At 35.3% G+C, this 17,830-nt stretch overlaps 2 protein-coding genes across 2 annotated transcripts in view; one reads left to right on the forward strand and one right to left on the reverse strand.

Annotated features, from left to right (window-relative positions):
- On the forward strand, positions 1–4,619 carry LOC100178918. The gene is made up of 4 exons (XM_002129930.3): positions 1–134; positions 665–753; positions 2,604–2,741; positions 3,695–4,619. The coding sequence occupies exons 1-4, from the start codon at positions 65–67 to the stop codon at positions 3,815–3,817; spliced, it is 420 nt and encodes a 139-aa protein (XP_002129966.1). The 5' UTR covers positions 1–64; the 3' UTR covers positions 3,818–4,619.
- A 1,130-nt stretch (positions 4,620–5,749) lies between these two features.
- The window catches only part of LOC100185187, a 16,052-nt gene continuing 3,971 nt past the window's right edge, over positions 5,750–17,830 (reverse strand). The window contains exons 8-26 of the mRNA XM_018812475.2: positions 17,470–17,639; positions 17,008–17,131; positions 16,578–16,679; positions 16,055–16,161; positions 15,393–15,527; positions 14,976–15,087; positions 14,351–14,432; positions 13,529–13,631; positions 12,920–13,108; positions 12,319–12,506; positions 12,045–12,155; positions 11,495–11,559; positions 11,130–11,234; positions 10,907–11,047; positions 10,292–10,478; positions 9,270–9,423; positions 8,865–8,979; positions 8,357–8,508; positions 5,750–7,215 (exon numbers count right to left, since the gene is read on the reverse strand). Coding sequence (XP_018668020.1) covers positions 7,012–7,215; positions 8,357–8,508; positions 8,865–8,979; positions 9,270–9,423; positions 10,292–10,478; positions 10,907–11,047; positions 11,130–11,234; positions 11,495–11,559; positions 12,045–12,155; positions 12,319–12,506; positions 12,920–13,108; positions 13,529–13,631; positions 14,351–14,432; positions 14,976–15,087; positions 15,393–15,527; positions 16,055–16,161; positions 16,578–16,679; positions 17,008–17,131; positions 17,470–17,639 — 2,546 coding nt within the window. The 3' untranslated portion in view covers positions 5,750–7,011. The remainder of the gene's footprint in view (positions 7,216–8,356; positions 8,509–8,864; positions 8,980–9,269; positions 9,424–10,291; positions 10,479–10,906; positions 11,048–11,129; positions 11,235–11,494; positions 11,560–12,044; positions 12,156–12,318; positions 12,507–12,919; positions 13,109–13,528; positions 13,632–14,350; positions 14,433–14,975; positions 15,088–15,392; positions 15,528–16,054; positions 16,162–16,577; positions 16,680–17,007; positions 17,132–17,469; positions 17,640–17,830) is intronic.

Below are 17,830 nucleotides of genomic sequence, written 5' to 3' on the forward strand. Positions count from 1 at the left end.
TTAGCAGGCTGTTTTTAAATTTTTGGAATTTGTGTCAAGTCTGTGGAGCAACAAAACTTAAATAATGAAATTCGGAATCGTATTTGGTTTCTGTGTCTGCGTGGTCAGCGCAAGTATTGTGAAAAGACAAGCAGGTGATTACGTAATTTCAATTCAAGTGTGCGTGCTTCATAATGACAGTTTCGTGGCTATTAAGTGTAGTTCTAGATATATAATACGTTATAATTATTCTGCCTGTATGTCCTTTCATTGATACCGAAACGAACAATTACCTTCAACTCGTGATTGAGGAGTTATAATTGTGAATTATACAAGGAATTTCCAAAAATTTTGTATACTGACATAATTAAAATAAAAATACTTATAAATACCTTTTTAAAAGTAGTTTTTGTTTAACTGTTTAAATCATTTTTAACATTTAGCTACTTTTTCCACAGATAATACATTTCAAAAACTTTAAACCTTAAAACATGTTTAAAATTTTAAAGTCTTACACCTGTGCTCACTTCAAAGGGTTTAAACCCATTCCCCTATAGGTTGCGAGCTTATTGAGAATATAGGATTTCGTTATAATTCATGTAACGCAACACTTTATCATTACCGGCGGCGACAGTTCGAAATGTCGTCCATGATAAACTGTTTTAGAACGTTGTGTTTGTTACAGAAATCGAAGGTTCTGCAGTCGCTCCAATTCTTAGCTGTTACACTGGAAAAAATACCAACTATACAGAATCCCAATGTCCAGATAATGAGGTATATTTTATAAGTATAATACTGTAGGATTGTAGGGTAAGATAGACATATAATATCCTATAATATTCACATACAATATCCCATAATTTCTTATTGTGCTTTTAACAATTAGAATTAACAACACTCTTTTAAAACGCGTGACAAATCATATATAATTCTGTAAATATTCTTTGCCCACTACCAAATGGTAGGATACAGTAGAATAAAAACATGGACCATCTTACCCCAACCTACTATCTGTCCAATAACCTTTGTGAGCGTGTATATACAAAACATATACATTCCTAGGTTATCACAATAATCGTTAAACAAAGCAAATGTCATCGCCTTCAAAAGCGCATTTGTGTAACTTCACGCGCCAAAATCTTTAGTGACATAACCGGGTAACAATGTGAGTACCTTTATATACCGACTTAATTCCGTACATCTATCAGATAATTTCGGCATAGGAAATATATTACTTTACTTTAGCGCAAATTTTAATCTGTTGACCCATGGCATACTCAATGTATTGCGTCCGCCATGGTTGATCATGTCTTCTTATGTGTATATTTCCCGAAAACGCAGCGTGCTTGGATATGTTTGTCTCTACTTGCATTAACTTAAATAACATAGCCTTCGATTTACGGTATAAGTTTAACGAATAATGCGAGAACCGTACAAAATCTTAAACGTATTCTCATCCCATATGGTAAAAAGCATGCGATATATATGGGGCATTGTGGTCAAAACTTAAGTTATAATTTGAAACAAAATAAATTAAAAATATGCGATTTTTTTTGTTCCGTAAGTTATAATTTGTCCCAAAAGTCTGTTGGTATAATGTGTGAACGATAAAAGGCATAAACTTTTCTTGGCACGATCGATTACACTGCGTACGTGTCTTGATCTGATAACAGCAGTAATGCCGCACACCCGGAGTGCTTACACCCGGAACTAATATACCATTAGTAATGTTATAGCTATGAAAAAAAAAATTTCCGAAAAAAAAAAAAATTTGAAAAAAAAAAAAATTTAAGTTTTAAACGTGACAGTTTTGGTTTGGAAGTTTTCGTTTGACTTAAAAAAAAGCATAAAACCGCATTGAATAAAAGTGACCATTATATAGTTAGCATTCATTCTCTTCCTTCTAACTTCTCGTATATATAAATAATATAGTAGGGTGAGGGAAGATGGGACATTCTTTTATTCTATTTTCTCGTCCAATTTGGTAGCAAACAAAGAACATCTAAAGAATTTTAAAATTATATACTCACGACTTCCATAAACCGTTGTTAATTGTTTAAAACACAAATGGGATATTTGGATATTCTGTGTTAAAGGTTTCCCATCTTCCCCCACACTACTGTATAGTCTAAAGTTCAAATATTAAAGGATTTTCTTAGCACAAGACTAGGGCGATTTACTGTTTTTAAGCGTCTGGCGTTTAGTTTGTAGCTATACAGCGTTTGCCAGCGGGGTATTAGCGGTCGTCATAATAAACAAACTTATATGTCGCAGTTTGTGGCAAATGATTTAATTATCCTTTGTAGACTATTCAGAGTACTGATAGAAATCTTTATAAAAACACCTTGTTATAAAGCGGACTGTAAAAGCTATCTGCTATACAGACCTAATTAACAACTTATACACGACAAATGTTTAATAGTCAATCTTTTTTCTGGAGCATTTAATAAAATAGTTCCCAGTTTTTATTCGTTTTTACACAAATACGAATAGACTAGTAACACATATTAATTTAACTTATTCATCCTTGCGTGGCGGGGCAACGACAAATAGTCAATATAACACTGGAGTCGGTATCAATATCATATTGTTTAATTAATGAACGTTTTATTTATTTATTGCAGCAAATGTGCATGACCACGTTACAACTCAACAACGGAGTAACTGAAATAACGAAGCAATGTAAACAACCTGAAGCATGTACCCGCCATGAGAGCGAAAACAGTTTACAATGTAATGGATTCGAGGCCCTTACCAACGAGGTAAGTCAACTAAACAGATATATAATGTTTCAAACTGCAATTAACTTTCCAACCTTTATGTTGTGGTAATTATAGGCTCAGCTGTGCCGAACATAAGTTTCGGAAAAAGTTGTACGAGTTGACACTTTGTTGTGTTAAAAACTTAATTAAAAAATGTCAACTCTATGCTAAAATTGTGCAGTTTTAATAATACAAAGTTTAAGAACCACTGAAGTACTGTACAATTAAATAGCCGACATGACCAACAACGAAAAACACTAACAATACATAAATGCAAATATTAGTTGCTGCTAATAACTGTATACGACGTTGCATAACATTAGCTTATAGTGTCATCTTCTAGGTTAAAAAGTCCCTAAAGGGCATATTTACGCAATTTGTTTTTCATGGCTTAAATCTCCGCATGTACAACAACAAGTAGATAGAATTTAGTGAAGATTATCCGCCGCAATGTTTGGGCAAAGCGCCGCAGAACTTTGTACAGAAATTAAAATTCCAATATTCCTGCCTAACCCCGCGTTTGTTAAATTTGATACCTTTTGGTTTATCGAATTTTGTGATAGAAATTTAGTTATATATTTATAAATGTTGGAAAAATTTTAGCGTACATTTAAAATAAGGTTTTTATACCGCTTATTTCGATATGCCTATTTAAATAAACTGCGTGTTTTTAACAAAGCATTTTAGAGTGAGGAGCGGTTATATGTTTCTGTTATAGCCTTTGAATACTACCAAATGGACAATAAAATAGAATAAAAACATGAACCATCCTACTCCAACCTCTAAATACCATATACCAAGTTTAATCTAGTGTAAAAGTACTTTAAAATGGCACTGTTCCAATTTCTAATACATTGAAGAACAACAAGACCTATTTTACAGGACCAAAAAATAAGATTAAGTAACAGAACCTGTTATAAAAAGACCAGAAATTAAAATAACCTATTTTGCAGGTGTCTACATGCCACTTCTGTTGCATAGGTGACCTATGCAACACTTTGAATACCATTACTGAACTGAAGGCGGCTTACGATATCTTATCACAAATCAACGTAACAGAAGCCACTCAAACTTAAATACGATCTAGTATGTGTCTTATTCAGAATCAAGAACGGTATATTGGTTTTCAATTGTTACCTAAGATGACCTTTTAATTTAAATTATAAAGCATCTTTAATTTTTTTTTCGTAATTAGTAAATTTTATAGTTTATATGAACGTGTATGTTTTGCGTTAAAAATGTATTTGAAAAATAATTGCGTTTTACTGCAAAAAATAGAAATCGTATAATAGACTACGATTGATTTTGACTTTTACTTTTAAAGCTATATTACTGTAATTATGTTTTTGTGGACACCCATATTTCATATACAGTGTTTTAATTACTGTTTGCACTTATTATCTGCATTTAAACCGGTGGTTCTTAACCTAAGTCTTTCAGGCCTTTTAAGAGAAGACACATTTCAGCTAAATGAAAATGTTAAACAACTACTGTTATGGTAAATAGGCACTGCCCAGTTTAAGCCGATATAAATTTAGGTTAAGAACCACTGGTATACAATTTATATATAGTAGAGTGGGGGAAGATAGGAAACCTTTTTATTCTATTTTCTCGTCCGATTTTGTAGCAAACAAAGAACATTCAGAAAATTACAAAAACGTATTCTCACAACACCAATAGACCGTTGTTATTATTTTAAAACACGCTCAGTATATTTGGATATCATGTGCTAAAAGTGTCTCATCTTCCCCCACAGTACTACATAGTTTTATACAAACAATAACTTTCCTTCACATTTCTAACCGTTTTTACTTTTAAAAGAACACATGGCGTATCAGTGTTTGAAACCCGCCTAAAAATAAACGTTGCAAAACGAAACAAGCTTTTTTTCTGAAGTATAAAAATAAAAGCCAACGCTATTTTTGGGCAGGTATCGCAAGTTACATAAAAATAATTATTTAGTTATTCTTTAAAAACGGAAGACCATATTATTGAAAAAACGAAAAGAAGGAAATAAACCGCCAAAAGCGACTTTATAAAAATACTAAGAATTAAAATGTGCGGCAAATATCGCCAGTTATAAAGAGCGTTGCCGTTTAAATACACTTTTACAAGTTTAGTAAAGTGTCGAGGCCTAAGCGTTTAGACAAACTTGGTAAAACTCTCTCTAAAAACGTTTTATAAAGCAAAATTTCCTTTTCCGCCCACGCAAAAAAATAGTTATAAATCGTCAAGAATCTTTAAATCAAATATTAAATTCCGTTTTTGGTGTTTTGTACCAAATTGAATGATGAGTAACCAGCAGTGTATTTTAAACCTGGATCATCCGAACTTCTGACGCTTGACATTATGACGCAAAAAGTCAAATTGTTTACGACACAGGCGCGTCGTTTGGATAGGATTTTGTCAAAAAACAAAAACTATTTTGTAAAAATTTTGTTAGGTGAAAATAAAGTTTCGAAAATATACGGTTGCGAACTAATAATTTATGAAAATTTCTGAATTACGCCAGCGCTGCATTTTATGATATTAAGATTATGAAATATGCTAAACTAATATTCTAGATTCAAGAACGCATTCTATACTCAAGTACTATAGTAGTTAAAACGAATTGGACTTTTATATATGATTATACGGTTATACCAAAAGCTTCATATGCTGTAATAAACAAGTGGCGCCAAAGTGTCGGTCTATTAAATTAACTTAATCTGGATTATAGATAGGATTACATCATAGTCATACGCTAACGGTCAGTGTTGTCAATAATGTCCATATTACAGATTTAGAAAACCGAACAAGAAATTTTGGCACCGAAACCTACACAAAGCGTGGATTATTTGAAACTGAGAATTTGTTGCCAAAATTGATAGTTAGTTAAAATTACTGCAGCGTCAAGTTGATAAATCGCTTAAGCTGACAGTTTGTGAAAAACATTAGCAGCGCTGGTTTCCGACGCTTGCAAAGGTCATCTTGACAAGGCTGGCTTATATAATGCTAAAACTACGCAGTAAATACTTACTTTTGTACTCAAAGCTGTCAAAAATGTTTGAAAGGTACACATAAAAATTTTTTTGGTATAGAACAATAAAATAACTTTTCCAGAAGTTAATAGCCCCATAACTTCGTTTACAAAACGTTTTTTGAATAAAATATTTAACTGTTATGGGGTGTTATGTTGTAGTATCATGAAGTTTCAAAATTGCAATTACATGATGTCACGACCTAGAACTTTGCTACGATTCAAATCTTAGCACAATCTGTGATAATACGATTGCTATTTCCGACTAATAAATGCGTAAGGACAGGGACTGGTTTATAAAAAATATAGTTTTTAGAAAAACAAATGAAGAAAGTAAAGAAAATAATAAAACAGTTGAAATTATTGCTCTACGTTTAAAAAGTCTTGATCGATACGGCTTATTATTTGAACGTTCTTTATTAATACCAAATGGGACGGGAGAGAAAAACACACAAAGGATATAGGTAAACAAGGATATATATGTGAATTGTAAAAATAATATTCCTAAATTTTTAACCTTTTTAGTTTCGACGAGGTGAGGTATTTTATCTTACGCGCTATCGGGAGAACGTATACAACGCATCGCCTTAGGCAAAATACTTTTTACAATACACATGCTGAAACGGCGTCGTGGTCTCTTTTGTGGCGAAACCATGGCAAAATAACTATTAGTTTTATACACTTCATGTCATGCGTAATGGATGTTCTGTTCGGCGCGCGGTGAATAAAATTCCACCTGTGGCTTACAAAGTTTGTTTTTGTCACTTTAGTTTAAAAATAAACGCACACTTTTAGTTTAACCGCTGCGATGACTTACATACTAAAACTGTTTAAAGCACCCACCCTACTATATAGATTAAAATAGACACAGTTAGTTTATAAAGCTCCACATTTCTTCGTGTTTTAGGTCGTAATATGAGTTTTAGATCGTAATAAGGTTTTTAGAACTCTGTAAATACTCCTTGTTTACTATCAAGGGGGGGGGGGAATAAAACACAATGAAACACGTTCCATCTTACCCTATACTACATACAGAATAGCAGTTTCTGGTGTTTACGTCGTATAAGAGGAGGGTCGAGACCACACTTAGATTTGGTTGAAAGAACAATAAAACCATGCTCAAAGTAGCTTTATATACCGATTTCAAAGTTATACTTCACTTCTTTTGTAACTATTATAACCAGGGTTATTGCACCGCAAGTAGAGCAAGCCACACTGTGGAACATTACTGCTAGCTATATATACACTGTATTAGGAAACGCCTACTGAACACTTTACATAAGCGCAAGGTCCTATTTTGGGCTGAATGTAGCAGCATAACCAATCCAGTACAGACGACAATAAGAAGTATCCACTTTCCCCGCCATTTTCGCACAACTTTGGGCCGAAGTTGGAAACGCCGTACAACACCCAACGTTCGTTCTCAAAGCATACAAGTGGGCCGCCGCTGTCACCCTGGGCAGATATACATTATCAGATCTTACTGTCTAAATCGCGTTTGATTTTAATTACCCAGCACTGCCTTAAAACTTGTATATAGTAGGACGGGGGAAGACAGGACATCTTTGCGACCTATACTAGTAGGACGGGGGAAGACAGGACATCTTTGCGACCTAATACCCAAGTTTTCTGATCGCGTGTTTTAAACAATTAACAACGGTCTTATATGGGAGTTGTGAGGATGCGGTTTCATAATTCTTTGAATATTCTTTGTTCACTATCAAATTGGACGAGAAAATAGAATAAATAGGTGTCCCATCTTCCCCTACTATATATCATATAATTTGCCTATTTAAAATGGTAAGGGTCAAATGAAAGAAAGAATGTAACGTATATATCCCGCGTGATGGGAAATCGACAGTATAGATATACCATGGGTTTTCTGTTTCAAACTCGTACCCACCTTCGAGTTTTAATTCCGCCTATGTAACTTTGTGGGATTGTGTGTTATATCTGATTGGCGGTTTTTATGTTTATCTAGCTTTATGTATAAGCTGGCATGTGCGGCCTTGTTATGAAAGTGAAGTCAGACTGTTTACATTTATACCTACGCTTTCTGGATGAGAAATGGCATTTTAACTGCTGGTGATTAATCTTTTTCAAAAGAGAAAAATGACAAAAGCTCGCAAAGTATTTCAATGCTTCCTAACATTAATACAACGTTGGATATATAGTAGGATGGGGTAAGACGGGACATCTTTACTACTAAATATCCAAATATCCTGATCGTGTTTTAAATAATTAACAACGGTGCATGGGTGTTGTGAGGATACAGTTTATAATTCTTTGAATATCTTTGTTTAATACCCAATGGGACGAGAAAACAGAATGAAAATGTGTCCCATCTCCCCCCACCCTACTATCTTAAGCAGTAATGGAACACGAGGCGACTTAGATAGGACTTCTACACACGGCTACGAAATCGTATAAAGTACGCTATGCTTTATTTTACTTTATTTTTTCCTACAATGCTTTATACTTTATACTGTCGGAAAATGCTTGTGAAAATTCAGCCAAAATCTAGGTCATGGCCTAGATTGCAGACGAGTTTCGTAAAAGCGCATAAAACGCTCTGGAGTGCTGTTTAACCACTTACCCGACATTGCATGTTAACGTTTTCAGATTCCGATCTTTTTGAGCAGAGATTGGTGTTCGGGTCATAATAGTAACGTTTGTATACTTGCTGACACGTGCTTGGTGATTCTATTACTTGAACAGCTTGCTTCAAAATATTACGTGGTGATGTAGCTGCGTATTGGAGGATAGGGAATGGTTTGCAATGATTTATGAACATCGAGATATACAGTACTGTAGGGTAAGACGGGACACCTTTAGCACTTAATATTTAAATATCCTGATCGTGTTTTAAACAATTAAGAAAAGTTTAATGGAGTCGTGAGGAGGGTTTTATTAAATTTTGAGTGTTTTTTTTGTTTACTACCAAATGTGACGAGAAAATAGAACGAAAAGGTGTTCTATCCACACCACATATTCCTATGTACCCCAACCCCACTATACATAGGAATAACAAAACTAACGCTAATTTTAAGTCATTTTATAAAAAATGTGTGATTTTAATTAAAATTGTGATTTTATTAACTCACCTTCGTTACTTGTAAATCCCCACCCAACAAGCCAACACTGCCCCCCAGTGGATGGTATCACATCAGGGTTTGGCAAGCACGCTGGCGCCACCTCACGACGGTATGTTATGGAACGCTAAAAAAAAAATTGAATAAATGACAGAACAGAAGCATAAATAAGAACAACGACAGTCGTTATAACACGGGTGTTATGTATCGTACATTTCGTGCCTGCTTACAAGTTAGCACCCTGAGTGGTAGGCACCTCCTTTCAAGGTAATTAGCCTGTAGCCTTAATCTCAACAAGTCCCGTGGCGAGTCCCTGCTGTATAGGACCTTATTTTTTTTCCTTTTGTCTTTATGTTTGGCTGGCACTTTGGACAACCCATCAGCAGTTACCACTAAGTTATCTAGTGTTTCTCTTACCTTCAATTCCAGTAACGCCACATCAAATTTGTTACTTGGATCGTCATAATCTGGATGATAGACAATTCTCTTTATTTCATACACGTCGCCGGGTAAACTGGTTAGGTCGTTTTGGTCATGACGACCGACTGCTACTACGTAGTTAGTTGTTGGCCTGTTGAAATAAGTTTTATTCAAAAAAGTAAACCTAGTGTTTCGTTATATAGTAGGGTGGGGGAAGATGAGACACCTTCAGCCCATAATATCTAAACATCCTGATCGTGTTTCAACCAATTAACAACGGTCTATGGGAGTCCTGTGGATACGGTTTTATAATTCTTTGAATATTCTTTGTTTACTACCAAATTGGACGAGGAAATTGAATGAACACGTGTCCCATCTTCCCCCACTCTACTATATAGTTGGGCGGATTAGGTTGGTCTGTATTTTTATTCTATTTTATTGTCCCATTTGGTACTAAACAAAGAATAATATATACCTACGTCATAAAGACTTTAAAAGAGTGTTGTTTATTGTTTAAAACACAATCAAAAGGTAAGGGATATTATGTGCTAGTCTTATCTCTTCTTACCCCACATTACGTTAAAACATGTAGTGGAGTGGGGGAAGATGGGACACCTGAAGCACATAGTATTCAAATATCCTGACCGCCTTTTAAACAATTAATAACGGTCTATGGGAGTCGCGGGGATACGGTTTTAGAATTCTTAGAGTGTTTTTTGTTTACTACCAAATGGGACGAGAAAATGGAATGAAAATGAGTCCTATCTTCCCCCACCCTTATACTCTATATTTCTTTATTTCTTAGAATATATAAGACTAAATTAACTAAAACAAAGAGAAGGCAATTACCACGAAAACAACAATGGTGAAAAACACGTTTTTGGTAAAAACAACAGGTATGCATATTCATTTAGGCATGAGTTGTGTTTATAGTATTTAGTATAGATCTTTAATATAGTGCAATACCCTACTATATTATACTCACATACACTCACACTCACACTTTAGTGTATACTCACACTAGTTCGTTCTTATTAGCGAAGCAATGTGCTGCAGTTACGATCCAATCGTTGTGAATAATAGTGCCTCCGCATTTCCAAAAGTTATAATAATAGGAAAGAAGTTTAGTTTTGCTGTCGACTTTGGAACGAAGTAAGTTAATACTAACTGCCCATGGCCAAGAGTGAGGTACCGCCTCAGACCCGCCTGTAATAAAAGGCATGATGCTTTCAGTTTTTAGTAACGTTCTGGCAACAAAATAAAATAACTGAACGAATAAATAAACAAATGAAACTTTTTTTATATTAATGTCCTTCGGGCGGGGCAACGGCAATTGTTATAACACTGGTGCTATATCTCCTGCGTGCACCTCGTGCCCGGTTACGAAATACCACAAATAATTGCCTGGGTGATTATTTTTGGGATATTTTTTTATTGTATTATTTGACAATTTAGACAACATTTAATGAGCCACGTTTTAAACGTATAAATTGTTTTTAAATTAGCTGCTGGAAAAGGATTAAACACCTTATCCAACAGTTTTAGCGACCTCTTACGCTTGAGGTATCTTGTAAATAAATAAATAAAACTAAGATTAATTTAAAAAACTCGCAATATTTCATTTATATACCCACCCACTATTCTGCCTGTCGGAAACGCAGGCTGGTTAGCTTGTACACCACATTGATATTTATTGTAGAAAGCTTGTTTTGGACCCGGGACAGTTTTCCTCCAAACAGAGGTAGGTGGGAGGTCTACGTTGTTGTACTGTAGGCCTGAAACGTGTAATCATTTTATCATAGCGGCAAATATTAAAAATCTAATGTAAAGTTCGTAATTTTACACAAAACTACATACCGCCTGTAGGCTTGTACTGCTTCAAACCGGTTCCAACCGGAACTCCCAACATGTAGCTACCAGTCGTATCGTTACTGGGTAATACTGAATCGAACGTCAGGTCGTCTAAAACACAAAATAACATGGACAGTTAGTGTATACTATAAAGGATACTATAATTATCAAAATCCAACCCAGTTGTCACTATTGGGTTGTCCAAGTAGTTATCCACACAGAAAAACAACCATCCAAAAAGTTACGTGGTAACTCTTAAGCTGGCACGAGGTGTATGAAACAGAACACCTGTTGTGTTATAACGACTGTCATTTTTCCATGAACGTTGGGATAAAGCAAGTTATATTAAATAAATAATTTATAAACCATACCTGGGGGTTGAATGAGAAACTTAATGTTTGCACACGTTTGTGGACTGCTGTTACAAATCTGTTTCCTAAAAAAATAATAAATAATCTTAATCTAAACGATAAAGGTGTCTGTATGGTATGAGTATTTAGAACTTGAAATATGGGAGCTTAAAGGTGGCTATACACAGTATCCGGCAGCGAAATCCGGACAAAACAGACAAAACGGACGAAATCCGGATCCTATGTACAGCCATTTTTACACAGTATTAGGTCTGTTCCCCAAGCAGGTATTAATTACAATTTACTGACGTTGTGGCACAGTTGTTAGTACACGAGCCTGCTGAGTCACACCTAGACCGTACGGATTCGAGGCTCGTCGTTGCCATATTGTCGACGTGTTCTTGGACAAGACACCGAACAATTGATTTAACCTAGTGATCGTTTATCGCGGTTGTCTGACTCTAACTAAACTGTCGGACGTACACTCTCACACTTAAAATTGTGGTAAAGCGTTAACAGGCACAAGTTTAACGGTTAGTTAATATCACAATTTTAAAAGTTGTGTACGTACTTTATGATGTCACTTACGAATGACGTAAGTGAGTCTACGTCATCAATACTTCTCACGTATTTGACGAAGTCGGAAGCCGGTTGGGATGCGAACATTTGTGGATAGTAATGTCTGGAGAAATAAAAGAAATGAGTTTGTATTAGTACAGTGGGGTAAGATAGATACACAGAATTCTGTTGTTTTAAAAATTAAAAATGTTCTTTAGAGTCGTGGAGATAGGGTATATAACTCTAGAAAAATCCTTTGTTTATACAATTGTGTAATAGAAACTTACGCTTTCAGTAACTCTTCGTCCCAGTTATAACCGATGTAAGCAACTTGTATTCCTTTACGTTTCACACGGTCCAAGTACGCTATATTGGTGCTGGCTGCAGGACCGAACACGAACCGTGATGAAATTATGAGCAACTTTTTCCGAGTTTTTAAATCTTGTCTCATGAAGTTGGATTCCTTTTCTAGTTTCTAAAATATTGACATTTATTAGAATAAGGTATATGCTGGTATGACATGGAAGCACACAGAACAACAAGAATATAGTACCGAGGGGAAAGATGAAAACCGGTGGAATATAATGTTTCATATTTTCAAATTGCAGTTATAATAAATATTAATGCACTTTTATAGTCGCGAAGATGTTTATATATAGTACTGTAGTGTTAGATTGGACACAATGCCAAAATACCCTATTTTAAACAATTAAGAATGGTCCATGGGGGTCGTAATAGTACAGTTTTATTTATTTTTTAAATATTCTTTGTTTACCACCAAATAAGACGAGAAAATAGAATAAAAACATGAACTATTATAACCTTGGACTTTTTTTATAATTACGATACAACTTGGCATCGACAGTTAATTTATTTATCCCTACTTACGTCCAACACTCTCCATAGTTCTTCCCTTGTAATGTCTTCATCATCAATTTGATTCCCTTCCTTCAAAACCTCGTCCAATCTACGCAAAGCACCCACGCTCAAATCTTGACCGATTTTCGTTACAATTTCAGTTTCTGATTTCCCCGTTGGTGTAGGGCGAAGCACGGCAAGACCAAACCCCAAATCCAACTGGAATTAAATTACTCAAAGTTTGTTTTATGCAAAGTTTTATTCATGTATTTCAATTTATTTAAAAAATTTCAAATTTTCTAAGTTTTTTTTTCAAGGAGTTTATTCAAAGCTTTAAGCTGACGGGTCTTAGCAGCAAAGCTTTTAATCTTTACTTTTCGGTAAGTTGCCGTAAAGGTCGAAAATAAATCGAAAAGAGGAAACGATCGGGAAAAATATAAACATATATAAAATATAGTAGGATGGGGTAAGATGGGACACAGACATTTAAATAGTTGTAAAACCGTATCCTTACGAGTGTCCCGACTCCCATAGACCGTTCTTAATTGTTTAAAATTCGATCAGAGTATTTGGATAATATGTGTTAAAGGTGTCCTATCTTTCCCACCTTACTCTATATACATATATTTATATATACACCTGGTCGAATTTAAACATGTTGAAAATATGGTTGTAGAAATTTCGAATGCTGTCACGGTGTTCTACTGGCCCGATGCTGTGGATGAAGTAGATCTCTCCGCAACTGTTTGGGAAAATGTTAAATTTAATTAAATGCGCAGCTTTGTAGTCTTACATATAGGATATAACACGTACTCCAAACTGTATAGTAGGGTGGGGAAGACGAGACACCTTTAGCATATACTACTCTAAGATTCTAAACGTATATAGGAGTCGTGAGGATACGGTTTTATATTTCCTTGAATGTTCTTTATTTACTATTAAATGGGACTAGAAAATAAAATAAAAGTGTCCTATCTTTCCCCACCCTAATGTATATAAAGCACACAAAGCTCGTCGCTGCTACCGTTGTGAACGGATCTGCTCTTGAGCAAGACATTTAACGGCAATTGCTCTAACCCAGTGGTCACCAATGGGTTGGTCATATTATTAGCCATACAGAGAAAAACACCCCCAAAAGTTACATACGTGGTAACTCGTAAGCTCGCACGAAGTGTATGAAACGGAGCACCAGTGTTATTACGACAGTCGTTTTTCGTACATGTGAGGACAAAGTGTGAATTTTTTATTTTATATTATGTAGGGCTGATAATTTGGACAACCCATTGATGACAACTAGATTAAAGCAATTAACTTTCTCCTTGCCCAAAGACACAATTTCTTGCCCAAAGACACATACGTTCATAATAGTAGCAGCGACGAGCCTTGAACTCATCACCTTCGGGTTAGAGACATGCGTACTAACCACATTCCATTCATTAAATATGACAAAGGTTAACGTACCCGCACTTGCCTGGGTAGTCAGTAATAGGGGCTCCGGTTGTGCTTGGTATAACTTCTATTAATTGCATGAACTTGGAGTTCACTGGAAGTTAAAAACACAAATTGTGGTTGCTATTTGTCTATATTTTGGTATTAACTAATCATTTAATACACATTTTTAAATAATACATATAGTATCAGAACCAGATTAATAGAAATGAAACTGGAACTGGGAGACGGAACACCTTTAGAACATATAATATCCAAATATCCTGATCATGTTTTTAAACAATTAACAACGGTTTATGGGAGTCGTGAGACTCGTGAGGATACGGTTTTATAACTATTTAAATGTCTGTGACTATTTTCAGTGATGCCAGAAATTAAAAACTTTTGGATAGCAGGGGGGGGGAAGATGAGACACTCCTTTATTCTATTTTCTCGTCCCATTTGGTAGTAAACAAAGAAATTATAAAACCGTTTTCTTATGACTCTCCTATACCGTTGTTAATACTTTAAAACCCAATCAGGATACTTCGATATTATGTGCTAAATGCGCCCTCCCCTGGTATATACGAATCGTAATGTAATACTTGTTTGAGTCAATCTACTTTTAAAACTTGTTATATTATAACTAAATTCTCACAATTAATGTCCAAGTGTTCGAATGAAATTTGCCATTTAGATGACGCTTCACTGACGTCATCATGTAGTTTCTTTATATCTGTATCTTTCCAAGGTTTGTATAAAAACATGGGCTGTGTTCAACATAAAAGGTTAAGTAAACAAAGCAATAACGTATAATTTGATACAGTGGGGAGGAAGACGGGGATACCTTTAGCACAGTATATTCAAGCATTTTGATCGTGTTTTAAACAATTAACAACGGTTTGAGGGTCGTGAGGTAACAGTTTTATAATTTATTGAATGTTCTTTGTTTCCTACCAAATGGGCGGGAAAATAAAATGAATAGGTGTCGCGTCTTTTCCCCTATATATCACATATGATTGCATTGTGTACCAGTTAAGACATAGTTTACATTATAACGTATTGGTCAACATACCCAAGCATTAGCCTTAAAGTTCCCATATAGATCTATCGTAACTCTAACTGAATTAGTATCATGTAGTAACGGCTCCAATGCTGATAAACTAGCTGAGGTAAAACGAAAGTTCAAAACCTCAAAAGATGCTCTTGTCTATGAGAATACAGCAAGAGTTAGAGAGATTTTAAAATTTTGGTAATAGATAAAATCAACTACAGCTTTAATGAATGAATGGAACTTAATTATTTTCACGTGGCCGAAAAACGACACTAACAGGGGTATTCATACACCTCGTGCAATCTTACGAGCTACCAAGTATGTTACTTTGTGAATTATTATTTTTTGTGTTTTTTCATTGTTTATGTGTGGCTGATGATCAACTCGTTAGTGACCACTGAGTTAGAACAATTGCCATTGGACACGTACGCCCACAATGGTAGCAACACCGAGCCTTGAACCCATTACCTCAAAAAAATAAACGCACACTCAGGTAGCAGCTTCAAGCCTCGAACCTAGCTATACCCTCTTGTGTATGGCAGTCGTGCTAACTGCTGTGTGACAGTGCCGGACAAGAGACGAGCACACAAGGATATTGGCACAATACATTAACCTTTAACTGTGCACCACATGCGTAATCCATAATAACACTTATAAGTTGGGTCAGGTTAAAATGCTCTAACCTTTACAACGACGTCTTCTCGTAGTTTATTCGCCAAATATGAAGACTGAATGCCGATCAATGAAAATCTGATATTCGTGCCGTCCATTTTCAACAATATGAACTTTACTGTATATAAGATAATTTTGGAGAAATAACTTTTATGAAAATTAAACTTGTTGGTTTCATTAACAACAGTCGCTATAACATAGTGAACAAATAAATGAATGAATGAACGAAATTTACTTTATCCTTACGTGGCCGGAAAACGACAGTCGTTATAACACGGATGTTTATACACCTCGTGCCAGCTTACGAATCACCATGTATGTTACTTTGTCAGTGATTATTTTTTTGTGATTTTTTAAAAATTTTTTTACGTGTGGCTGATAATTTGGACAACCCCTTAGTCTCCACTGGGTTGGAGCAATTGAAGTGTCCACCTAAGGACCCATACGCCCCCTGGGTTAGACGCGCTAACCAACTGTGCTACGGCGCCGGTCTTATTTAATGGCAAAGCAGATTACTTAAAGTCGTTTACACACCTTTCATAATAAGATCTCCTTTTTTTGGAGCGTATGAATCAGAAGAAGCGTCAGCATCTTTTTGACCAGACGTCGGTTTAGCAATCCAGCTCGGTCCTTGTGCTGCAAAAATATTGCAACGCATCTGTATAATTACCTGTCTTACCATAACCCACTATATGTACATTGTGCACAATACCGATGCAGGTGTTATAACATGGTGGGGTAAAATGGGACATGTTTTCATTATATTTTAATCCGATTTGGTAGTAAAGAAAGAATATTTACAGAACCATACAACTGTATAGCCCGCGACTCTAAGAGTGTTTCTCACTGATAGAAACCTAATTAATAAATAGCATATTACGTGCCAACGGTATCCCATCTTACCCGACAATTAAATAAGTACATAGCCTGTTATAGCAAGTAACTATTTTTTTGTTAAACCTACACTTCACTATAAATCGTTCAGCATATTCAACCTTGGTCGTGGAGTTAATTTCGTTCGCAAGTAATCCTTCGAATACAAAACCATTGCCCACCTTTAAAAATTCAATTGTTCCTCCTTTAGATTTCTATTAAAATTAAAACATGAACAATTATTAGTAACTGCAGCCACTGCACTAGGCCTAATGATTTGACACATTTTTTTCCTATTATAGTACTGTGGGTAAGATAGATACTGTTAGCATATTTCCTAGCCGTGTTTTGACAATTGGCAACGCTAGTTTTAGAGTCGTGAGGATACTACCAAGCCACATCGAGCCTCGAACATACAAATTGTGGTCCAGCGGCAGGCTATACTAAAATAAATATTTAACAAAAAACAACTATAAAACATGATTGAATCACTGATTGAAAAATGCCATTTTGCCATTTTTTTTAAAAACACGTTGGGGAACACTGACTTCACCTGTATGGCCCCTGCATGAATTGCTGCAAAACAAACTGACGATGCGATATGGTACCAGTGATGACCAACGATTTTATCTGCAGAAGTAAAGCGACAATTTGCGGGGCAACGAAAGATAGAGTTGCTGTTGTCGATCTGGGCTCCAGTTTTATGGCAAGTGATGAAGGTTGCTGAAAGTGAACAGTAAAATAAACAAACATTACTGAGTAAACGCATGTCCAAGAAATTTAAAAATATATATATATATATAGTAGGGTGGGGAAGATGGGACACCTTTTCGTCTAGTTTTCTCTTTCCATTGGGTAGTAAACAAAGAACATTCAATGAATTATAAAATCGTATCCTCACGACTTCCACAGAC

This window comes from Ciona intestinalis, chromosome 7, assembly GCF_000224145.3.
Source record: "Ciona intestinalis chromosome 7, KH, whole genome shotgun sequence".
Classification (NCBI taxonomy): Eukaryota; Metazoa; Chordata; class Ascidiacea; order Phlebobranchia; family Cionidae; genus Ciona; species Ciona intestinalis.